Source organism: Ochotona curzoniae, unplaced genomic scaffold (genome assembly GCF_017591425.1).
Source record: "Ochotona curzoniae isolate NIBS_2020 unplaced genomic scaffold, NIBS_Ocur_1.0 contig_2404, whole genome shotgun sequence".
NCBI lineage: Eukaryota > Metazoa > Chordata > Mammalia > Lagomorpha > Ochotonidae > Ochotona > Ochotona curzoniae.
Window position 1 is genome coordinate 3679573 of NW_024465451.1, and position 23493 is coordinate 3703065.

The window sequence follows — 23493 nt, forward strand, 5'->3', positions numbered from 1 at the left end:
CAATGGCTGGAACAGCTGCCCCTCCCCCATGCAGTCAGGACACCAGGAGTAATGGGGGATTTCCAAACAGCTGCGGTACTGTGGTACTGCGGTACTGCGTGTCCCTGCCCAGCCAGCTCTGAAAGACACAAGGGGTGCCTGGGATGAACCACAGCCCCACCTGTAGGACCACAGGGTCATTCCGGACAGAACACCACAACACTGATGGAGCCAGGACACTCACAATCCTCCCAGATACTGCCAAGCCAGGATGGTTTGCCGACATCCAAAGCAAGGTCAAGGGCTCCCAGAGTCTCCCATCCCAGGGGCTCTGGAGGATGTTACAATTTCATCATGTTACAATGTCTAACTGCTGGAAAGGCTCTCTGGTTTCATCTCTGATTATATGTGACACATCAAGCACTTGACATCTGCTCTGAGCTGTAGTTCCTCTATAATGTGGGAAGGTGGAGGACCACGCAGCCTGGCATACCAGGGCACAGTGAGTGTCCGTCCATTCCTGCATGCAACATGCTTGGCTATGCCACCCAGCAACAGCAGCTTTGCGATTAGATTCAGGATGAGATCCCAGCTTGTAATGCTTGAGCAGGTCACAGGCCTCAGTCTCCCTGCCTGTGGCATGGGGTATTATATCTGTCTTATATGGTGAGGTGGGGATTACGTAAGATAATGCAGGCGCCACATGGTGGAACAGGCCTGGACACGCCACAGGAGTGCCAATGTCTGTGAGACCCCAGAAAAGTTAGGGAGCCATCCAAACGCACTCTTGCACTGAGCTTGGCTTCTTGCAGACCAGTAGCAGGGGAGCAGCACTTAGTCTTTCCTTGGTCCAAACTGAGGCAACTCTCATTTTCCCCAGATGTCCTGACCTACTCTGGCTGTCCTGTCCTACTCCTGAGCTCAAGCTTCAGGAATTATCACCTCTTTTTCTTCTCATCAATTAATATTCACTTAACGAGAAAGAAAAGAGACAGTAAGACAGAGAGTTCCCATCTACCGACTCTCCACACACCTACCATGGTGATGGTTGGAATTAGGCTAGGTCAAATAGGGAGCTGGCAAACTCCATCCAGGTTTCCTAATGGGTGGCAGCAACTGACCACCTGAGCCATCACCTGCTGCCTCCCAGAGCCCACCCTGGCAGGAGGCTGGAAGCAGAAGCCAGGCACTCTGAGACACAACTGGTAACTTAACAGCTCAGCTAAGTCATCCTGTTACCTTCAACCTGACAGCTGCAACATTATTAATAAAGTGCTAATTAATAAAGTATCAATACAGCAACAGTGGCTACTAGAAAAGACAAGCAGAAAAATGCCAAATTTCCTTTGTAGACAGTTTTTTCAGGGTCCCTGGGTACTGGGCAGGTGGCGCAGAAGAATCTGAGATGCCAGCAAGCTGGAGAACTCTGAGACAAACACAAGAATCACTAATCCTAGAAGAGAGTAAGCTGATGAAGCCTGTATCGCCTTGGCCTATGGAAGGAAATCCATTTAGAAGGCTGAAGATAAACTCCTGGAACAAGGACTCCTAGGGATTTACAAAAGACATCTAGAAAGGTTTAGTAAATCGCTTTGTTATCTTTAGGCCGATGACAAGGGCAGGCAGCCCTGCTTCCCAACTTCATGACTTATCTTTTCTGATTACTAACTACAGGATCACTAATACTCTCAGATATGTGGGTTTGCAGGAGGGGGTGTTAAGCCCCACTTTTCTTGACTATATGGGCGATCTTCAAAAGTTCATGAAAAAGAGGAATTAAGGTTTGAGTCCAGGGGCAGACATTTGGCACTGAAGATGCAGCTCAGGCTGTCTGCATCTCATATTGAAGTGTTTGCCTCCAAGTCCTGGCTCCTCTCCCAACTCAAGCTTTGTGCTAATGCACACCCTGGGAGGCAGCAGTGGATGGCTGCCACCCACATGGACAATCCAGATAGATTTCCACACTCCACTTCAGCCTGGCCCAACCCTGTTCATCACCAAAAACCTCCCACTCTTAATTTCATATTCCCATGCACATTCTGCATTTATACATTATACATAATACTAATCTTGGAAATCAATCCTACTGCTAACTTCTGTTCTTGGAAAACACTATTTCCCACTTTTTATAACCAGGGTCTGAGCTTTCAACCAGCTGCCTCTGCCACTGTCAACTGAGAGAACATACAGATAATGATCACTGGAGGCCTACAAATACAATTCAGTAATTTTAAAAAATCATCTGCTTCATATTGATTTTACTTTAAAGTGTTATTTTCCGTGTATAAAAATGTCTTGATATAGCTGTGTGGCTTTAGGCCAAGTATAGTTGGTTTTGAATATTCTAAAGATATCAGTGACGAGGGATAATCATACAGCATTTGCGTCCTAGCAGCAGTGCAACCCAAGCTTTAAAAATAACTCAGAGCAGTCATGAACTTCCATCTTCTTGCCAGCAGCTGCAGTGTTCACTATCAGGAGCAGCCCTCCAACTCTACCAAAAAGCCAGTTATGATGGCATCCAACAGCTACGTCTTAACAGAAATAAATGTCGGTGCTAAGATGAACAGCAATACAGGAAACAGACATTTGCTTACGTCTCAGCTAGAGGGATGGCATTGTGGTGCCACATGCTAAACCACCACCTGAAATGCTGGCATCCCATCTCAGAGCACTGCTTCCAGTCACGCTGCTCTGCTCTGGATCGAGCTCCCTGCTAATGCACCTGGGAACACATAATAAGACGACCCAAGTGCTGTGGACCTGCAACCCACGCAGGAGACCCGGATGAAAACCCTGGCTCCAGGCTTCTGTCTGACCCAGTCAAGGCTGTTAACAGCCATTTGGGAAGTGAACCAGGAGATAAAAGATCTCTCTCTCTTTCTGTCACTCTGCCTTTCAAACAAATAAACAGATCTTAAAAAAAAAAAAAAAGGCAAAAAGGAAATCATGGTACACTGAGGCTCCCTTTACCATCTGGATTCATCTTGGAACTCTGGTGATCTGTGTTTAACAACCATCTTCTCAGCAGATGCACAAAGGCGGCCCCTTTCTTTCGGACTGCAGTGAACCAGAATACCACTCGCAAACTGAAAGGGGCATGGCCTTCCTCACTAGGTAGAACAAGTGGCAAGGAGAAGGAACGCAAGCTCACTAGCTGAGCCTCGACAGCCTCCCAGGACTCCTGGAAACTGTTCACTCTTTTTTAAAATTTTCCATTAAGATTAAAGAGAATTTGTGTATTTCATACATACAATTCTCAGAATCAAATAATCGTATTTCCTTCCCTCCCTCGATGCCCTCTCCTTCTTTCCTTCACTTGTTCCTTTAATTTTTGCAATGACAAACTTCTAATTTACTTTCTAATCACCAGCTTAAGGCACCACAAGCCATAGCGTTCAACAAGTGAAAAGCAGAAAGACCAGTGTTTCACAGCGGGGCAGACAGGGCTAAGGGCAACAACCAAATCTTTTTTTTTTTTTTTTTTTTTAAAATTTGGCTAGCTCATATGATAAGTCCATTTTTCTTTTTCTTTTTTTTTTTTTAACAATCAAATCTTAAGATGTCAGTTTCATTCTTAAATAGTTTTTTTTAATATTCTATATTAACTACCACTTACAAAGAAAACATTAGATCTGTCTTTTTCAAATTGGCTTTATTCCTTAAAAGATACACTGCACTCTGAATATACTCGTTTGAAACTAATCATTTGGGCCCAGCGCGGTGGCGCAAGTGGCTAAGGTCCTCGCCTTGCACGCCCGGGATCCCATATGGGTGCTGGTTCTAATCCTGGCAGCCCCTCTTCCCATCCAGCTCCCTGCTTGTGGCCTGGCAAAGCAGTCGAGGACGGCCCAAAGCTTTGGGACCCTGCACCCACGTGGGAGACCCATAAGAGGCTCCTGGCTTTGGATCGGCATAGCATCGGCCGTTGCGCTCACTTGGGGAGTGAATCACCCAGAAGGAAGATCTTCCTCTCTGTCTCTCCTCTCTGTATATCCGCCTTTCCAATAAAAATAAAATAAATCTTTAAAAAAAAAAAGAAACTAATCATTTGAATTTAAGATATATTTTTTATTTTGAAAATTAGAGTTACACAGGGAGCTGGAGACACGTATCTCCCACCAGCTGGCTTACCCTTTGAATTGCTGTAATGGCCAGTGCTGGGGAGGCCAGAGCCAGGCGCTTTATCTGGGTCTCCCAGGTGGGCAGCAGCCAGTCCAAACAGATGGGGTCATCTCCCATTGCTTTTCCAAAGTCATTAGTAGGAAATTAGATTGGAAGTGCAGTAGCCAGTCCCTGAACCAGCACCCACATGGGGTGTTAGTGTTACATGCGGCAACTTCACATGCTTTGCTGTAAAGCCAGTCCACAACCAGTCATTCTTAACTGTATAACTCTACAGTGACTCTAACAGCCCAAGTCAATCGCAACAATGCTATCTTTCATAAGCATGCAGTTATTTTCCTAGCAAATCCCCATGATGTAGAATTAAAGATGATCTGCTTCTGAATCTACAAATATTAGTGTTCTAATATAGCTAATAATTAAAAATGAAAAAACACAAATAAAGCAATGCTTAAACCCACCTTTGCCTGAGCTGTGAATGACTGTATAGTCTCCGGGCAGGCGTCTGACCTGGTTAAGAAAGCAGTCAGGCCGCCTGTGTTCCACATTGGAGTCCCTTGCTGTGTCCCCAGCTCAGGCTGCTCTTTCTGACTCCCTGCTAATGTGGACCCCAATGGGAAGCTCCAATGGCTTAAGCCAACCGGGCTGCGTCACTCACATGGGAGATCTATCCCGAGTTCCTGGCACCAGCTCTGCGCCGGCCCAGTTCTGGCTGTCTCAGGTATCTGGGGAGTGAGCCAATGCATGGGAGTGTTCTCTATCTGGCTCTCCAATATATGAAAAAAAATTTACGATTTATTTATTTTTATTTGAAAGTCAGAAATACACAGAGGAGGAGAGACAGAGAGGAAGATCTTCTGTTGAATGATTCACTTCCCAGGCGGCAGTAACAGATGGAGTTGAGCCAATCTGAAGCCAGGAGCTTGGAGCTCTTCCAGGTCTCCCATGTGGGTGTAGGCTTTGGGCCATCCTCAACTGCTTTCCCAGGTCACAAGCAGGAAGCTGGATGGGAAGCAGAGCTGCCAGGATTAGAGCCAGCGCCCATATGGGAACCTGGCACCTGCAAGGCGAGGATTTCAGCCACTAGGCTACCATATGGCACCTGAGCCCCAATATATGAAATTTTTAAAAAGTTTCTTACACTTACTTAAAGTTCTTTCAACCAGTGAATCATGTTGTGGTTTAAGTCATCCCATATGGGGTCAGCACTGTGCTGAAAGATGCTGCCTCTGACACTGGCATCCCATGAGGGCCAATGGTTTGAGTCATGGCTGCTTCACTTCTGATCCAGTTCCCTAATGGTCTGAGAAAAGCAGTGGAGGATGCCTTAGTGCTGTCCACATGGGAGACCTGGATGAAACTCCTGGCTTTGGGCTGGTCTAGCCTTGCTCACTGGGGACATTCTGGGAAGCAAACTGGCGGGAGAAGGTCCCACGAAGACACTGGAACAGAAGTCCTTCTGTGCTCAGCCCTTTAACTCTGAGCTCCATCAGGCGGGGTGCTAGATCCCAGGAAAGAGCTTCCTGCCCCAAGCACAGCAGTGTTCTCACTCTGCTTCTCCACTGTGGTGGTGGCAAGGTTTGGCAGGCTCAGGCACAAGACCTTTCTTTAGGACGGTCCCCTTAAGGGTGCACACAGTCTCTGTCTACTGCAGATTCCTCATGACCACAGAAAAACACCATCATCATCTTCCAACTGCAAAATGGCACAGAACAAAGAAAATGAAGAAACTGCCACTTAGCAAGACTTCTTACTTTCATCTCTAGTGGTCTCTGGAAGGAAATCTTCACGTGGGTGGGACCAAATGGCTGAAGATTAAATATGGAACAGCTGAGGAGAACGTCGACGATACACTCAGAATGACTCGAGCAGAGTGAACAAGCCCTCGGTCAGCGTCATACTTGGTGAGTGTCAGACATGCAACAGAGGCACCGCAACTGGAACCGCCATCCCAGGCCCTGGTTTAGTTGTCTTTTGGCTGTCAGCCCCAGACCAGATCAAAGTGGACTCTGACGGGAGGCCGCTGACCTTTCTTAGGCAAATGGTTGCTGAATGCCTGGAATGAGGCCCCACCGCAGGGAGGAAGCGGTCCAGGCGGTCAGTCATGCTCTCCACGCATTCCCAGCAGACAGTATACTGTAAAAAGACATGCCCCGGCACATGGGAGGAGTTCCAAATCCAGAGGCAGTGACTGTTTCCTGTGTCCTTCCTTCAGCACGAACGCTGAGGGAAAGGACAACCAGTGCCAGAACAGGCCAGGCCAGGCCAGGCTGGAGGCAGGAACAGCTCAGGTACAGACCATCATCTACCCTCCTTTCACTTCCAGTCCACGTCCTTTCCTGCCGAAACATCAGAACCAATGGGATCCAAAGCATTTGAGACAGGAAATGAGTAAGGCAGGAAAAAGGATGTGGTCTGAACAGGAGTGGATTCTGGGGCTGGGCCAGAGCAAGGAATAGGCACAAGGGTCATGGCTGGGGGAAGGGGTTCCCATGGCAGGAAGCGGGACCTCAGGACACACCCCACGAGGCTAGCAAGTCTCTATTTTGAGAAAGCAGAGCAGACGCTTCCCGCGGAGGCCATCCTCCATTGAGACGCTCCGGGGATCCATCCCTGGGAAAGTGGGGAGTGGAAACAGCACCCATCGCTGCGCTTGACAAAGGAAAATGAAAAATTAAGCCAGGACCTGGAAGAGAAGCAGACAGGGCTGGGAGGAGTGTGATGAAACACCACACTTATCAGGCACCCTTGGGTGTTATGCACCAGCCAGGGAGAGCGTGAGGACTTGGGGAAGTGAAAACAGGAGACTGCTGATAACAGAGCAACTGAGAAAGAAGGGAAAGTGGACTAAGAAGTGACCTACTTTTTCAAGACGAAAGCTGGAGAGGGAAAAAGGCATCTGTTCCTCCCAGGGTGTGTGGGCTGAAAGGCAGGGTGTTCCCGCGCCCAAGAGGGCCTGGAAGGGGCAGGTGCCCAGAGCGCTCCACTCCCCATCTGCCAGACCCTATGTGAAACAAACCAGCCCTTGTGATTGCGCCAGGCCCAGACAGAAGCTCCTGTCCCCTGGCAGGGGCTTGAACGTAGGTACTGATTCCAAAGTGTGAAAACCCCCTCCCAGCTCCACACGTGGGGTTGGGGAGGGACTATGTGCTACGGTCACCTGTAAGTTCCTCTTTGGGGCATGGGATAGCACCCACACAACACCACAATGAGAGCAGTCCCTCTCCGGAGCCCGTAGTTCTTGATGGGAAGCATCATACCGCTACTTTCCTTACACAGTCTAGGGTCTAAAGGATGGGAAGCTCTACATCCCTTCTGACCAAAACTGAAACCCCAACCAACAAGCCTAGCCACAGTTCTCCTGATCTGGGCCAGAGTAAGAGACTGGGGTGGAACGTAAGAGCTAGAAGGAATCTCCGTGCTTCATTAGCCTGTAATGTTCACACTGACCTAGAAATCCTGGCAGTTACAACATTTGGGTTGACTCAGGAGGGGAAAGCATGCTCCCAGGTGAGTGAGATTCAGATTTCCCAGTCATGCCCCTGAGCCAAGTGGCTGGAAAAGGCCAGGAGCTTAGGGTCTATGTCCACAAAACAACTCAAAATCCAGACCCACGGGTTCTTTGGACATTGGGACGGAAGTTTAAATTGGGGTTGTCCTAGAAACATCGCGGACACCCGTTGGATTTAGGTCCATAGCTTTTCCACCAGGAATCCTCTGGGCCTGCATGTTAATGAGGGGATTAAGGATCCAACACCTGCTATATCTGAGGGCAAAGCTGTCACCCACTTGTAAGTGGGAAAGAGTTTGCTGGGAGGCAAAGTGGACCAGAAGTGAACGCAGATCAGTGCAAATGCTTCGTTGGTCCTGTGGGGCTGGGCACTGGCACAAACTTGTGCCCAGGCACCCGTAGCTTCTACCCTTGGTGTGCGGCCTAGCCTTAGGAAAATCTTCCCTCGCTGTGGACACCAGGTTAACCGAAAAAATCAACAACAGCGTACCTTCATCTGGAACAGAAAATGAAAATGCAGAGAGCACAGCATGGCACAGCCTGTCCCTCTCCAGCCAATAAAAACCTCTGGAGACTCAACTCAGTGAAGAACCAAACTCCGTGGCGCAGCCAGGGGCGCCTCAGACCCGGGCAGCCCCGCTCCCAGCACAGGGCTGCCCTCTGTGGCTGTGGGTCCCGAGAAGGCCACTTCCCGAGAGATCATGATGTGCAAGGCCCGAGGGGTACGCGGGTCACGCGGGAGCTCAGGCGCACTGAGGGGCACACGGCGCCTCGCAAGGTCCCCCAAAGGCCAAGCCGGAGGAGCAGGGGCACCTCCCAGACGCTGGGAGGGTGAGCGCCGCGGCTGGCACGGCCTGGCGGGGCGGGCTAAGAGTAGGCCCGGCCGCGAGTGGCACCAGAGGGCGGTGCCCCGTTTCCAGCGCGACGAGCGCGGCCCCCTCCTGCCCAGAACCCTCCCCGCCGCCCCGGCACTGACCTGTCCAGGGCCCGGCTGGGCCTGGCCGGGCGGGCGGGGCCTACGCAGCCCCTCGGCCGGGCGCCGCCTCGCGCGGGGTCCCTGGCCCGGGCCGGCCGCCTCCTCTCCGCCGGGAGCCTCCGAGCCGAGGCCGGGGGCTGCCGCGGCGCATCCGAAAGCACCGGCCCCGCCGGCGTCAACAAAGGGCAGCGGGGGCGCGAGGCCGGGGCGGGGGCGCGGGCGACGGGGCCGGGATTGCGCGCGCGCGCGGCGGGCGCTCGAGGGCTGCAGCCGCCGCGGAGACAATGCGACGCGTCCGGGACGGCTCCCGCGGCCGCCTCCGCCGGGGGCGGGGCCGGCGGCGGCGGGGCGGGGCCGGCGGCCGACGGGGCGTGGTCGGCGGCCGGCGGGGCGGGGCTGGCGGCCGGCGGGGCGGGGCCGGCGGGGCGGCCGGGCCGCGCGCTTCCTTTGTGCGGCCGAGGCCCTCCCCGCGCGGCCTGGCCGAGGCTCCCGGGGGCCCCGCGGGGCGGCCGGCGGGGGTTTCGGTTTCGCGAAGCCGGCGGCGGGTCGCGGACGAGCCTGACCCCACGTTAGGGACTGTGCAGGCCTGCGAAGGCCGGGGGAGAGCAAGCAGTTCACGACGCCTTGCCAGGCAGTGACCTAGGGCGCACGCAGCCACCCTGGCAGTTCACAATGGCCCTGGCGTGGGGGAGTGGGGGAGGAACGACCTAGGGACCTGGTCACACTTCGACAAGCGGCTGGACCGCCCCGCGAGCTCTGCAGGGTTAACTGAGGGAGTAGAGGGCTGCTGCCCGCAGGGCCCGGGAAACGCAGCAGGCTAGCCTGAAACTCCAAGGGGACACGCTGGGTGGGCTGCGGCTGCCCAAGGTGTGCAGCGGGGCACACGACCCTCACCCCGCGGGCCTCACGCACGCTGCCGGGGACCCCCGAGGACCGCCTGCTAGCCGATCCTGGCCTCCGCTCTCCCAGCGACCCCGTTCTCCGAAGCTTCCCCTTCCCTCTCTTTGCTCCTCACCCCATTTCTCCCCCACAAGGTCCCTTTTTCTTGTTTCCCCGTTTTTGTTTTTGTTGTTTTTTTAATCAGAAATTTGAAAGCTGCCTCCTGCTGGGTCACTCCCCACCTGCAACAAAAAGGCTGGGAAGACAAACAGCAGGGACCCAACTGCTCGAACTGTGGGGGGCCTGGCCTCCCAGAGACGGAAGCCGTGAGCCGCAGGTGGGAGTCTAACCCGGCTCCTCTGAAGTGTCCTAACCAGGCCCCTAACTGCTGGGCCCTGCGACTGCCCCGGAATGTCTGCTTCTCTTCCACCACGCCCTTCTTTCCCCTCTGGTATTCTGAAAATTCTCAAGTCTCCCTTCTTGTGAATATTCATCTCTTACCTGTCCACATTTCCTGGACTTCCACAGGAGCAGACCGGGAAGCCTCCCCTTCTGCTCTGGGAAGGCGCCCCGCTTGGCTGCCATCAGCCTGACCTCGTGGTCCCTCCAGGAAAGCTACAGGGCCCCACCCAGCGCTGCGCTCCTGGGGCCTCTCTACCCTTCGGGACCAGACTGTGGGCAGCAGAGGGTAACTACATGGACCGGACAGGGAACCTCCATGGTCTCTACGGGCAGCACAACGCGAACGTGGGTGAGCGTGGCTGTTCCCGGTTGGGCCTTTATCAGTGGACACTTAAGTCAGAATTCCGCATTTCGTGCAATGAATGGCCTTCTTGTGACTTCATGGATATGGCGGCCTACCCGAGCGGTGATGGGGCGGCCCATGCCTGTGCCACAGGAAATGCCATATCCTACCTGAAATCCACCCAATCGCCACCCCGACCCCCGCACCAATGGAGGCAGCTCTATCTCCTGGGAACCTAGAACATACTCACCTTGAGTCTCTCTGCGCCACGCACATCTCAGATCCAACGGTGATGCCCCCTGTGCTTTTCTCATCCTTCCGCAGAGGCAGGCGGGGTACACACCAAGTCACCAAGTAACTCCCGCTTGGGCCCAGGGTGCGCCACGTGGCCCTGTCTACTGCGCAGCACAGCGCGGACTTCTCGGAAGGCGGGGCGTGCTGCATACGTGTCCCTGGTTTGTGACTTACCGCTTGTTAGGTAACAAATACTTGAGCTCAGAGCTCACTCCCCCTAGCCTGGAGGCTAGACGTGCCCCTGCGGCGGGTCCTACCAGGTGCGTCTACCAGCGAGTTGGTAAGTGAGAGACAGTTGAGGGTGGCAGAGTTCAGCAGAGGAGGGGCAGGAAAGGACCCAGGCATACAAGGTCCCTTCCTAGCACCTATTCTACCCCTGCCTCGCTCTTCTTTAAAAGGCAGATACGAGGGGGGGAGTTCTGGTGCTGTGGTGCCAGCGTCCCCCATATAGATAGGCACCAGTTCGGTTCCTGGCTACTCCACTTGTGAACTAGCTAATGGTCCTGGGGAAGCAGTGGAGCTTGGCTCAAGTGCTTGCTTGGCCCCCTACCTCCCACACGGGAGACTCCTGGCTCCTGCCTCTGGCCCAGCCCAGCCCAGCCCCAGTCCTTGCAGCAATCTGGGAGAGTGAACCAAGGATAGAACATTTGTTTCTCCTTCTGCCTCTCCCTCTTGCTCTAATTCTGCCTTTCAAATCAATCTAAAGTACATTTAAAAAGATAATAAGAATTCCATCCTTAGAGCTAACGCAGATTAAAATCAGGACTGGAACACATACACAGAGCCTGGCAGAGAGGGTTTGGAGAATGTTAACTGTTTTTCTAGGCTAGAACTTTAGGCTAAATCCGGAAGACAAGATTTAGCAGATATAATGAATTTCAGTTTGCGTCTTAAGTATAAATTTGAGATCAAGGGAGAGCTGGCATAATAGTTTTATAAAAGGAGACCTCAAAAACAAACAAACCAACAAACCAAAAAACAATAAAAAAAAAAAACTAAGCCCAAGTCCCTGAATTCAGGTGACACAACCCTGAGATTCCAGTGTCGGAGCAGTTCATGTGGGGCGCTGGTATACAAGGTGCAGGACAGTGAGGGGCGGCCCTTTCCCACCGGGTGACCGAGACCCCCTCCAAGCCTTTGTCCGGTCCTGTGGAGGGTGGAAAACAAACCTGCTAGTGGCTCCCTTGGGGTCAGGACAGCACCCAGTGCAAGGGAGCTGGGGGACAAATTCCTAATTCCTGCCTACTTACCTCCCCCAGCCTGAAGGTTAAAGGGAGAAACAGGCCCAAGCAATAAACAGGTTAATAGAGGCAAGTGGCTTTTCCTATTTGGAAACAATTTGCTTAATTTGGGGATCACACCTTCGGGGGAGGAATGAGCAGAATATGACCAGACAGAAGACAGACATGACCAATCAACCAACCAGCATGGTAGGGATGGAGGTCCTGACCTGTCACTGGTAACAAGTGGAAATATGAGGGACTGGCAGCTTGGTCTCCCTTTTTCTTTCTCTCCCCCGCCCCCAACGGGAGGGAGAGCAGCAGACCTGATAACTGTCTACTTGTCTACGCAAAGTGATTATGAGGCAGACAATGCTACAACTGATAAGATGGAATCCCGACCAGTGGTGGCAAGTTCTGGGAGAGCAGGTTCTGGTGTAACCTGAAGAGCAGCTTGCTGATACTTAGAGCACGTCCAGGTCCCCCATGACTCCCAGCATTCAGAGAACTTCCAGCCTTCCTTCCGTCCTCATTTTCCAAGCATTCTTTCTCTGTCTGCTTCTCCTGTTTCTTGATCCCAGCCCCTATTCTTTGACCTTTCTACCCCATTTCATCCTTTCTTCTTCAGTTTCCAGACTGTTTCTGTAGTGGATCTTCCTCCCAGCTTCCTTCCGTGCATACTGAACACAATGACCGGAACTGCCTTGCCCCGCTGAGTGCAGGCCATCCTTGGTGCAGACTGTCACCAGGATCTGGGCCAGGAATGCTGCGCAAGATGCCAAGAGAGGAGCAGTAAAGCAAACGGATCCCACAGGAGGCGGATATAGTGCGGTGCCTCTCCCAACAGGGAGGATGCTGCCAGCAGTGTCTGCGGAAACCCAGGGCTTGGCCCAGTGCACGTGGAACTGGGATCTCAGGGCCGAATACAGCCCCATCAGAGGTGCCTTCTGTGGGCTCAGCTCATCTGGAATCCTCTTCTGGGCTCTGCCTGAGTGCCTCTCTTATTCTGGAGGCCCGGCATCCATCTTGCCACATTTCCAAATGAGAATCATGACAGCTGCATGTCAGCCTGCCCCTCCACCCCCAGCTAGGTATGTCCCATACATGATATCAACAGATCTGGCCTTCAGCTCTTTCCTTTCTTTACCTTTTTCCCCCACTCATGCCATTTTGTGGCCCTTTTTGCTTACCCCTGCGCATCTTTTCATGTCCTCCCCTTTTCTAAGCATCCTTGTTGCCTCCTTGGGCTTGCACTACATGGGCTCCCATCTACATGCTCCACTAAATGTGCCAGGGATTGGCATGGAGGGCCAACTTTCTCCCTTCCCCCAAAAGGCCCCACTAGGCTTCTTACCATGAACTGGGGTCTGCTGGGTGTCAGGGCTCTTGGGGACTGGAAGGCCACCAGGCACAGCAGTGACAATGGTTTGCTGATGTGGTGAGAGGCCACTTCGCGTCTCTGGCCCACTCTTCTCCCCAGGTGCCACTTCTTTCCAGTCATCAGGGGCGCACTGCTGGGGCTGTGAGGGACAGGACAAGGATGATCTCACATACCACCTTGGTGCTCTTCGATCTGTCCCTCATTTCTGGGGAGCTTGGGTGGCGGGCAAGGAGAGTCTCTGGTCACTGCCCGCCCCCTCCAAATCAGGAAGCTCCTGCCCTTTTTGGATTGCCCACTCAGGACTCCAACACTCAGCCTTGCCCAAATATACCTCTAAATGGGGCCTCCCCATCTGGACCTCAGGAGCCGCCTACTCACCATGGGTGAAGTGGGCTGCAGTTGTAGGATGACAGCTGATGTGTGCTGGAATCTGCGCTGAGGGGTGTGGGACATACTCTCGGCATGTCCATTCTGAGGCCCCGTATCTGCCATGGGAGGGTGGCATGGTGGACTGCTGCCAGCCTTGTGCAGGTTGGCAGCGGAGCACTGGAGTGGCAGGGTAGGAGTAACAGGTCCTAGAGGCACGGCATGGGCTTCAGAGCTAGACGGCAGGGCCACGCTGGGAGGCACCGAGGCGAGCTGGGGTTGGGCGTGGGCTTGGAGCACAGGCCGTGCCTGCTGGCTGTGCTGTGGCTGCTGCTGTGGCAAAGTCTGCTGCTGCTGCTGGATCACAAACTGGGACTGCAGGTGTTTAGAAGATGGCTGTGGGAGGAGCTGGTGTGGCTGCAGTTGAGCATAAGCTGGAAGGGGAACGATGGGGTTAGACAGAGTGGCTGGACCCTGCTCTGTTGTGCCCCTGACACAGCTACATTTAAACGACCTCCCAAACCTATTATCGCTGGCTCCCATCCTTTCCCTTTTTCTCCCAGAGCCAGGCCAGCTCTTCTCTTTTTTTCTCTCACTCTTGCAAACAATTTTTATTATTTATTATTTATTATTTATATATTATTTTTTATTAAGTCAGATATACATAGAGGAGGAGAGACAGAAAGATCTTCCATCCGCTGATTTACTCCCCAAGTGGCCGCAACAGTTGGAGTTGAGCAGATCCAAAGCCAGGAACCAGGAGCTTCTTTCAGGTCTCCCACGCGGGTGCAGGGTCCCAAGGCCTTGGGCCGTCCTTCACTGCTTTCCCAGGCTATAAATGGGGGGAGCTGGATGGGAAGTGGGGCTGCTGGGATTAGAACTGGCTCCCAATTGGCATTCTGGCACATGCGAAGCAAGAACTTTAGCCACTAGGCTAACACGCCAGGGCCTGCCTCTTTTCTTGATTTTGCCTATGCTGAGACCCTGGGATCTCTAGGCTGCCCCTCAAAGACAAGCTTAAAGCCCACCTCCTCCAAAGCCACCTTCGAGTGTTCCATCTGTCAGGGTCATGCTGGATTCCAAGTGAGTGGGTTCCCAACCCTTTACTTGCTGTCCCCATGCCTGCAACACCTGACATTCCCTATCACCCAACCTAGTGCTGTGTAGCTTCTCCTTTTCTACCCCCTTGGCAGAGCCAGCAGACACAGCAGCCCTCAGACCCTGGCATCAGGCAGATGGGGCTGCACTGCTGGTTCTTTTGGAAGAATCCATGCAACCAAGAACTTGCTACTTAACTCCTTGGCCTTCAACTTCCAAATGTCAACACCGGAAAGAAACAGGGTTTCTGGGGCAGGTGCAGAGGTTCAATAGCTAACCCTCTACCTCCAAGCACAGCATCTCATATGGGTGTCAATTTGTGTCCCTGCTGCTCTACTTCCCATCTAGCTCCCTGCTTATAGCTTAGGAAAGCAGTGGAGGATGGCCTAAAGCCTTGGGACCCTACACTCATGCACCCATGAGGGAGACCCATGAGGGAAGAAGCTCCTGAATTCTTGCCTCAGATTGGCTCAGCTCTGGCTGTTGTGGCCATTTGGGGAGTGAACCAGTGATGGAAGATCTTTCTCTCTTCTTTGTACATCTGCCTTTCTAATAGGGGGGAAAAAAGGAAAAAAACTGAGTTTCTGCCTAGAAAGCTGTGGTAGAGATGAAAGGATGAAGAACTGTGAGCTTTATGGGAGAGGATACACTGTGCACAGTACAGCGCCTGGCACTTAGGCTAGGTCATTCCTAGCTAGAATTACAATTGCTGTTCAGTCTTGTCTTAGGTTCTCATAATCCCCTGCGTGCACACGCACACTAACAGTGTTCATCACATGGGGAATAGTTTCTTCTCTGTCTCCCAACTCAGACCATGAGTCCTCACAGTTAGATATAACCATGTAATCCTCTACCCGGAACCCAACACAATGCTGGCTGGCAAATTCTTTTATCAACTAATTGAAAATTGTCCTAATCTGGAATCTATCTGTGGGCACATGCTGATAGCTTGTTCTTCCCTTTTTAGCCAGGTGGATTCCCTGAGGTGAGGACCCCTATGCATTTTTGGCATCCCTGTAGCACCTAGCGTGTGCCTTATATAAAGATGCAGGACACTCAGCTCAGACATTGCTTGTCCTCAGGCAGATCACCATGTCTGGTGGCACATCCAGGCCACCACAGGGCGAGGCCAACACTGCAGAATCTTACCTGCCTACCAGCCATGCCCTCCCCCATACCAGAACCTCGAAGTCCTGCAAAGCCAGCAGGAAGAGGCTGTGTCCAAAAGGCTCCATTTAGATGGACACACACACACACACACACACACACACACACACACACACACACACACAATTTTACAAGCAAAGGCTCACAGCCAGGAAGGATAAAGGTGAATTTCGGGTCCCGAGCTAACAATCTATAGGAATCCTGGGCTGCCAAAGGTGCAGAGCAAGCACATTTTAGGTGGAATTGAGGGAAGCAACTTCTTTCTCAAATTTTGTCAGTTTACGTGCAAGCTTCTGTCGCATCACAGCTCACTGTGGAATTCCAAGCTGAATTCTCATAAGGAATGGGAAGGAAAGCGAAGAGACAAGACGTATTACAAAGAAGACACAAACTGAGCCTTGGCTGCTGGCTGCTACAGGGAGGGTGACACGGTTTGAGCAATCTGGTCTGTATGAGACCAAATAAGAGTTGGGGCATGTGGACATCCGTGCAGCTTTGGGGGACATGGGCAGGGGTTTCAGGTGCTAGGATGAACCCTGTTAAACTGCCAGCAGGCATGTAGTGATTACAAGTTGTCCCTGACCCTGTGAAGCCCTGTCTCCTAACCTTATACTGAATAGCTTAGAAAATTTTGAAAACAACCTGGGAGACACTACACCTGCTGTGGCCTAACTGCAGATAGCTGGCCAGTGACGGGCACTGGCATGGAAGACCCAATGCGAACTGTCTTCCCTTATACAGAATCATGAGCTCCAGGCTGTGGGATGCAGAGTCATTCCAGAGGACTGCCTGACTGTGACCTGGTCTGGGAAGCTAAGAGGATGATTGGTGGGGCAGCCCGAGACAAGGGGCTCACCCTTTCCAGAGTTTCAGAGATGGACATGTAAGATGCCAGGCATGGCCCTGGGACCACACAGGTCTATTTCAGCATAAAGGTTGGCTACAGTAGTAAAATAGTTCAGACATGGGATTTACACCATAGGGAGACGGTTCTGGATTTACAACGCTGGCGGGAGTATGGTCAGGGGTGACAGAGCTTTGTTAGCACCAGGCTGGGAAGGAGAGCTGCGGCCCATGGCCTCTAATCCTGTGTCCCCTCCCCCGCACCTTGTTTCTTGTTGGAGCGCTGAAGGTGAGCACCTTAGGACAGTGATGCTACACCAGGGGCACACCCAGCCTGCAGACATTACTCTGAGGCTGCAGGTCAAAAGCTCAAGACATTCTGGGCAAGAGTGTACTTGCTATGTACTTGGGGCTTATAAGAAACAAGCAGATTGATTTAATTCCAGGATCATTTGGAGCCAGAAAAGCCATTTGTTTTGAGTACTGCAATAACTTTCTAACTGGGTTCCCTGACTCCAGGCTTTTCCTGTAATCCACCCAATAGTCATCTTTCCACTGCATGGACTGCACCAGGGCCTCCCCTTTTCTTAGCTTCTGCCCTTCACAATTCGCCTCACAGAGTCAACTACCCCTTCACTTTTTTTTATTTTTTTGACCCACACAGCCCTTCCTGCTCATTGCACCCTGTGCTCATTTCTGTCTGGAGTGTCACAAACCAACGCCAAGTCGCCCTTCTTGGACTCCTACAGCCAAGAGGGCTTCCTAGCAGCTAAGCATGGGCCCTGCAGGTGCAGTGCTTGGGCCTGGATCTTAGTTTTGTCACTTGCCAGCTGTGTCTCTAGGTGAGGAATTTGACCCCTTTGCAGCTGTGCAGAAGTGGGGGTAGGGATGATCCTACTTCCTTATTTAAGGAAGGTGCTTGTTTTCCGTAGGAAACGCGAATTTGTAATCCATCTATTTTCTCCAAGATATCTTGAATTAAATAAATGTCCAATCAGTACTGCTCAACAGAGGGAGGACTCCAATGGCGGGAACCCTTAGTCCCACTGAACTTGTTATCAGACCCATAACCTGGGTGAGATGGGCCCTCCGGCAGGTGCAATGGTTTATGTGCTGTAACTGTCAATTTTGGGTATTCCTCAGGATTCTGGCATGCTCTGATCCACCTGTGATTTAGCATCTGTCATAGACATACTGCACTGATTTTTAAACATAGATTACTGCTCCACCGTACACTTTGGTGTCTTTGGAATTGGGGTGCATCGGACGGTTAACGGATATGTCAGTTTAATGGGTGGTGCTTTTCTTTCTTAATAAAACGATGGTGTTTCTTACAGTCAGAATAGTCTTAGATGACGTGAAATGGGAATATTTTTATTCCTCTATTATTCGTGTCTTTCTAATTACGTTGGGTGCTTTTTGAGTCAAACATGTATTTCATTATTTCTAATTTAAAAGACAAGATTTAGCTGGAAGATTCTTGTACTTCTTTCACTCTCCATACCACCAGACATTTGCAGGTGCTTGGCACCACCTGCTGCCTGCCACAGTAAGATCCGTCTGGGGGTGATGGAGAAGGCTGTGTTTCACTGGAGCTAAAATGTGGCGTGCTGGTTTGTGGACTGTCAAGGCATAGGCATCTCTCTAGATCTTTCTTCCTAACAGTAGCTTCATTTCTCCCCTGCACTCCTCTTGGCTTTCCACCTTCCCACTGGGTCCATGGCATCTCAGCCTCACCTTCAGGGAAGCCCATCACACCTGCTCCATCCTTTCTGCTGCACAGCAGGGGTGGGAAGGGCCTCCTTCAAAGGAGACCCAAGCAAGGGCTCAGATTCCTAGCTGAGATTCCTCCTTGGAGTTTCCAAACCAGTTCAAGGTCAGTAGCAAGATGAATCAGGTTGCCTCACAGGAGGGTTGACTGCGATGGATCCCTGGCCATCCCATTCTCTGCATCTGCTGCTGGAATTGATCAATAATGGAGCTCCAACACGCTCAAGACTTCCAGCTTGCACGAAACATTCCACTCTCTCGGAAATACTATGATGGTTGCCATAAGTATATGCAAGCACAGGTCACAGGGTCCAAGCTTGTTTATGCTCTTATTTTTCTAGGAGTCCACTATAACTGATGGGAAATATTTGACCTGAGAATATGAAGGCTGTTAACTATGGGAGAGGAATGGCGTATCTCCTTCTTTTCTTCCCCCAAGGATTTATTTATACTTTCAATTTTCCCACATGAGTAGCGCACACCTAGGCACTTGGGCCATCCTCTGAGGCCCCTTCCAGTCCCCAGCAGGGAGCTGGATTGGAAGTGGAGCAACCTGGACAGGAAATAAAGATCTAGGCCCCACCATGTATACCATGATGCTGGTTCTGAGAATTTCTTTTTATTAACTGCTTTTTTTTTTTTTTTTAAGATTTAGAAAGTGAAGATATACTCACCTTCAACAACTCATTTACTAGGGTTAGCATGGTGGCATAGTGGGTTAACTACTGCCTGGTTAAGTGTGGGGGTGGGGGAAAGGAGTTGCTGGTTTGAGTCCTGGTTGCTCCTACTTCCAACCTAGCTCCATTCTAATGTGCCTTGTAAAGCAGCAGCAAATGGTACAAGCACTTGGGCCCCGATACCCACATGGGAGGTCTGGAAGAAACTCATGGATTTTGGCTTTGGCCCCGTTCAACCCAGCCCTGGCTGTGGCGACCACTTGCAAGAGTGAATGAGCACATGGAGGATCTCTGACTTTTCTTCTTTCTATAACTTTGCCATTCAAATAAACAAATAAAACCCTTAACAAATGTGGTAACCACCTACCGCAGACTGTCATCCTTGATGCTGGCTAACACAGGGTCTGCAGAAGACATCACAGTCTCATAAAAGAGACAGATGGTAGACAGATACCCTCAGCATCATTCAGTTAATGTTATGGGGGGAGATAAGCACGGGATACTGAGAACAGAGAATCAGGGATGGGCTTTGGAAGCAGAGCAGAGAAGGCTTCCTAGAGGAAGCAGATGCTTAACAGGATTCAGATTTCAGAACATGACCAAAAGGGCATCGCGTGGGAAGATGCAGAGGCAGGAAGCGTGGTGGTGGTGCGGGGGCCCTGCAGGGCAGCCTGTGCAGCTGAGGCCCAGGGAGTCTGCAGGTGAGGAGCTGCTGAGGGATTCAATTAAGTCCGCACCACCTAGAGGAAGCTCATCTCCAAAGATGCTGTGTGATCCGGCTGCAGGAAGCAACCAAGACTGGTGGCTGCTAAAGGTCGGGGCCTCACATGCACATAAATAGACAAGGAAGCCCTTTTTGGAAGAGCCGAAAGCAACAGCCACATGAATTTTCCATGATGCCTTCTCTGGGGGTTAAAGGGCAGGAGGCGTTGAGAGGGGAAGTGGAGCTATGGGAAATGTCCCAGAGGAAAGTGGCTGTAAAAGCAGGCTGCCCACAGCAGGGCCACTCGGGGGTGGTCTCTGTGCCTGGATGTTGCAGGCTTGCTCTGGCCATCTAGCAAAAACTACCCAACGCTCTCTATGTGCAGGATTCCTCACTAAGCAGCTTTGGGACATCAGCGGAGGAACTGATGCCTGCATCTCGGCTCTGTGACCCTATCTCTGCCACAAGCATGGTGGCACAGCCTCAGCTGGGCCAAGCAGCAGGTGGAGGAGATGCACTGAGCGAGAGGGAGCTGGGAAGGGAAGGAGGTCCCCAGGTAAGCTGCTCTGTGCTGCTCATTCTCCAGGCCTCCCTGCCTGTGGGAAATGGGATCTGCTCCTCCTTACAGTTGGGGAAACTGAGGCTTACAGAGACCAAGTACCTCGACACAGTCCTCAGACTGGTAAGGAAAGAGACTTGGGTCTGAAACCAGGTATGGCTCTGAAGCACCTGCTCCCCGGCCCTCTGGTGAAGGAAAGTGATGTCCAAGTAACTTGGACCCTGTGCCTGGGGACCGGAGGATCCCATGGACAGATGGCCAGGAAGGCTTAGTTTTTCACAAAAAAATGTGTCTGGGAGTGGGGTAGTAAGCAAGTGAGTTGATCCCTCATACCTGCCGGCCAGGGGATGAGGCTGGAAAGGACAGTCGCTGGGAAGCCAGCTGCAGAGAGTGAGCAGGGGTGGGAAGGGATGAACAGACCAGTTTCTTCAGGAATGAAATCCATGGGCAGAGGCCTGATTTGGGGGTTGCAGGAACAGACCCCAACAGCCCCCCGTGCTCAAGGCCAGGCTGGGCCTCGGTGTTTCTCGGTCCCAGCCGAAAACACCCTTTTTCTGTGCCTCCTTGGATCTCAAAAACAAGTCCCTCTTTGAAGCACAATTTAGAGTTTCACAGCTGCTAGTCCAGTGTGGACCCTGGCTCATCTCTAGCCGCTACAGTGCTTAGCATGTTGGGCATGTAGCAGCCTTCCCTGAGCAGAACTAACCTTTGGGGAGGGCAGTTAACGTGTCTTACTGACTTGTGAAACAGAATAATTGACAGCGTGACAAGAGAAACAGAGGAAAAGCCTTTGGTTCATCAGGGGAATGTGGTTAACTGTTGATCAGTATTACTAGTTAGTATCTGGCAGCAGCACAGAAAGAGGCCAGAGAGAAGTTCGGGGTGAAGGATTTCAGAAAAGAAGGGATGCTCCACCACCCAGTCAGCTGCCATGCTTTCTCTCAGGTGCACATGCACACCCACACACATGTACATGTGTTAAAGGATGTCAAGCAAACTTTACAACCCATCCACTCTAGCCTGTATCTTCTAGCCTGGTTTCCCTGGGTCTGAGATGCCTGTAGTGACTGCCACCTGATCCGCTGTAGTGGACAGTGGACAGGACCTTGCTGGCCGGCTTCAGCTCTGTCGGCGCTGCTTGGAATGGATAAGAGGCCACCTGTTTGCCGGGAACTTTATTGGCTTGTCTAAGCCAGGTGTGTCTACCCTACAGTGAGGCGGTTGCTTTACAGGGGTTAGAAATCTGGCATCCTGGATTCCCCAAATCAGCCAGCATCACAAGGTCTGGCCTGGTACAGACATCACTGTGGGCAGATGCTGCTGCCACGTGATGGTCCTGCTGCCCCAAGCTCTTGCAGCTGAGGCCTTGCGCATGCCCAGCAAAGGCCTGGCATCTGGAGGCACAATTCAGGCATCCAGGATTCCCAAGGACCTATAGTACTCCCATCCCCCTGCAACACTGAGTCACTTTCTCCTCACCTTTGGGCCCCCCGGGGTGTGCACCCCAAGCCTGAGCCTTATCTGTCAGCAGGAGGAGTTGCTGGACCAGGACTTGTGTTTGGAGTGGTAGTGGGGGGCAGCTCCCCTGGGCCCCTGGCTGCCCTCCCTTGCTCAGTTCTCTCCAGGGCAGCAGGGCAGAGGCAGACCTTCCCCTCCCTCCAGAGCCCAACCTCCTGGGCTCAGCTTCCTCCTCCGCTCCCCCTCCCCCTTTCCAGGGCATAAGGGACCTTTTCTATTTGCGGAGCCTAAAGAAAAACCGGTTGCCAAGGTGACAGGAGCAGGAACAGCAGGGAGCTGGCCATGGGGGGAGGGGCTCTGCCCCCAAACAGCTGTCAGTGGGAGCAGTCCCAGCTGGAACAGGGGGGGTTGCTGCACCCCCAGGAGAGGGCTCCCCTCTGTCCTACGTACCCCAACCTCCCCACTGCAGCTCCCCCGCTGGGTTACTTTCCCTGGGAGCAGCACTCCTCCCACTTAAAAAGCCTCCAATAATAAACAAAACTCTCTCAGCACCCCTGTCCCTCACCACTTGCACAAGCACGCTCTCCCTGCAGCTCCTGAGTCGCCCCTACGTCAGCTGTCTGGGCAGGCCAGAAGTCACCTCTGCCTGGGGAGCTGGGCAAACCTGGCAGGTGCAGCCTCCCACTGCCTCCACTCGGGGTGTAAGAATTGATTCTTCTTTTCAGTTCCAGAAGGCCAGAGGATCTGCCACCTCCAAGGCCTTTCCCCAGCTGCCTTCCCTTTGGGAGGGTGGGAGTGGAGGCGAGGAAGGGGAGGGAGAGAAAGGAAGCGCAGGAGCGCGGTGGGAGGCCGGAACAATGCAGCCCGCTGACCTGTGCCTCTGCCCCGGCAGGCGTCTGTGCAGTCCTGCGGGGCACAGCTGCTCCCTCCCAAGGTCCTGGCCACCCACCCTCCCCAACCCCCGCTCATCTCTGACCTGCGTGGCTCTACACACAGGCCTGGACCTCAAGGTGAGAGCACACAGTACCCCACCCCCCACTCACACTGCAAGCCTCAGCCAAGCCTGTGAGAGCCTGCAAGGCTCTGGGTGAGGAACAAACAGGCTGAGGAGGTCCCATACTGAGGAGGGACACCCAGCCAGACCCAGAATGGGACTCCAGCAGTGCTGCTCATGACTAGGTGACCTGGAGAACTTCTTCAAGCCTCAATTTTCTCATCTGTGAGATGGATAAAAATACCCACCACACAGGGTTCTTTGGAGGGAGAGGGTAGGGAGGTGGAACACAGAAGAATGTCCAGTGTGTCACCTGGCAGGTGGCAGATGGTCCCTTAGCAATGGTCCCTGCCAGAGGCATCAGGAAGAACCACAGACTCTCTCTAAAACATTCTTTAGGCTTTGGGGGTCTGCCATAGACTTAGTTAGAGGCCCAATGGGGTCCTGGTATTGCCTGAAGGCTCCTGGGCCAAACGAGAACATTTGAGAAATGCTACCTTGTGCCCTGGCTCTCTAGTCCAAGTTGCCATCAACAGCTTCTCTTTCTGTAAAAGCAAAGCCCAGTACAACCCCCGGGCAAAGTAATGCCAGGTGGTGGGAAGCATCTGGAACCACACAGGGGAAGTGTCTTCCTCGGCTATGCAGGGACCACGGGAAGGCAGGACTGCCATTTTCCCTAATCTTGAAAAGGGGAACTAACTAGGAGCCTCATCTCGGGTTCCCTCCTGCCATCCCAGCTGAGGGCCAC

At 52.5% G+C, this 23493-nt stretch overlaps 1 protein-coding gene across 7 annotated transcripts in view; it reads right to left on the reverse strand.

Moving 5' to 3' along the window:
• PHC2 (polyhomeotic homolog 2) overlaps positions 1-23493 on the reverse strand; it is a 49047-nt gene that overhangs the window by 17551 nt on the left and 8003 nt on the right. For 4 of the 7 annotated variants that reach the window (XM_040974176.1, XM_040974174.1, XM_040974175.1 and 1 more), the window contains 2 exons: positions 13489-13910; positions 13084-13249 (listed from right to left, as the gene is read on the reverse strand). In XM_040974176.1, the coding sequence (XP_040830110.1) occupies positions 13084-13249; positions 13489-13910 (588 nt within the window). Of the gene's footprint in view, positions 1-8105; positions 8555-8591; positions 8670-13083; positions 13250-13488; positions 13911-23493 lie in introns of those variants that run through there. The other 3 variants (XM_040974177.1, XM_040974178.1, XM_040974179.1) reach the window with 3 other exon arrangements.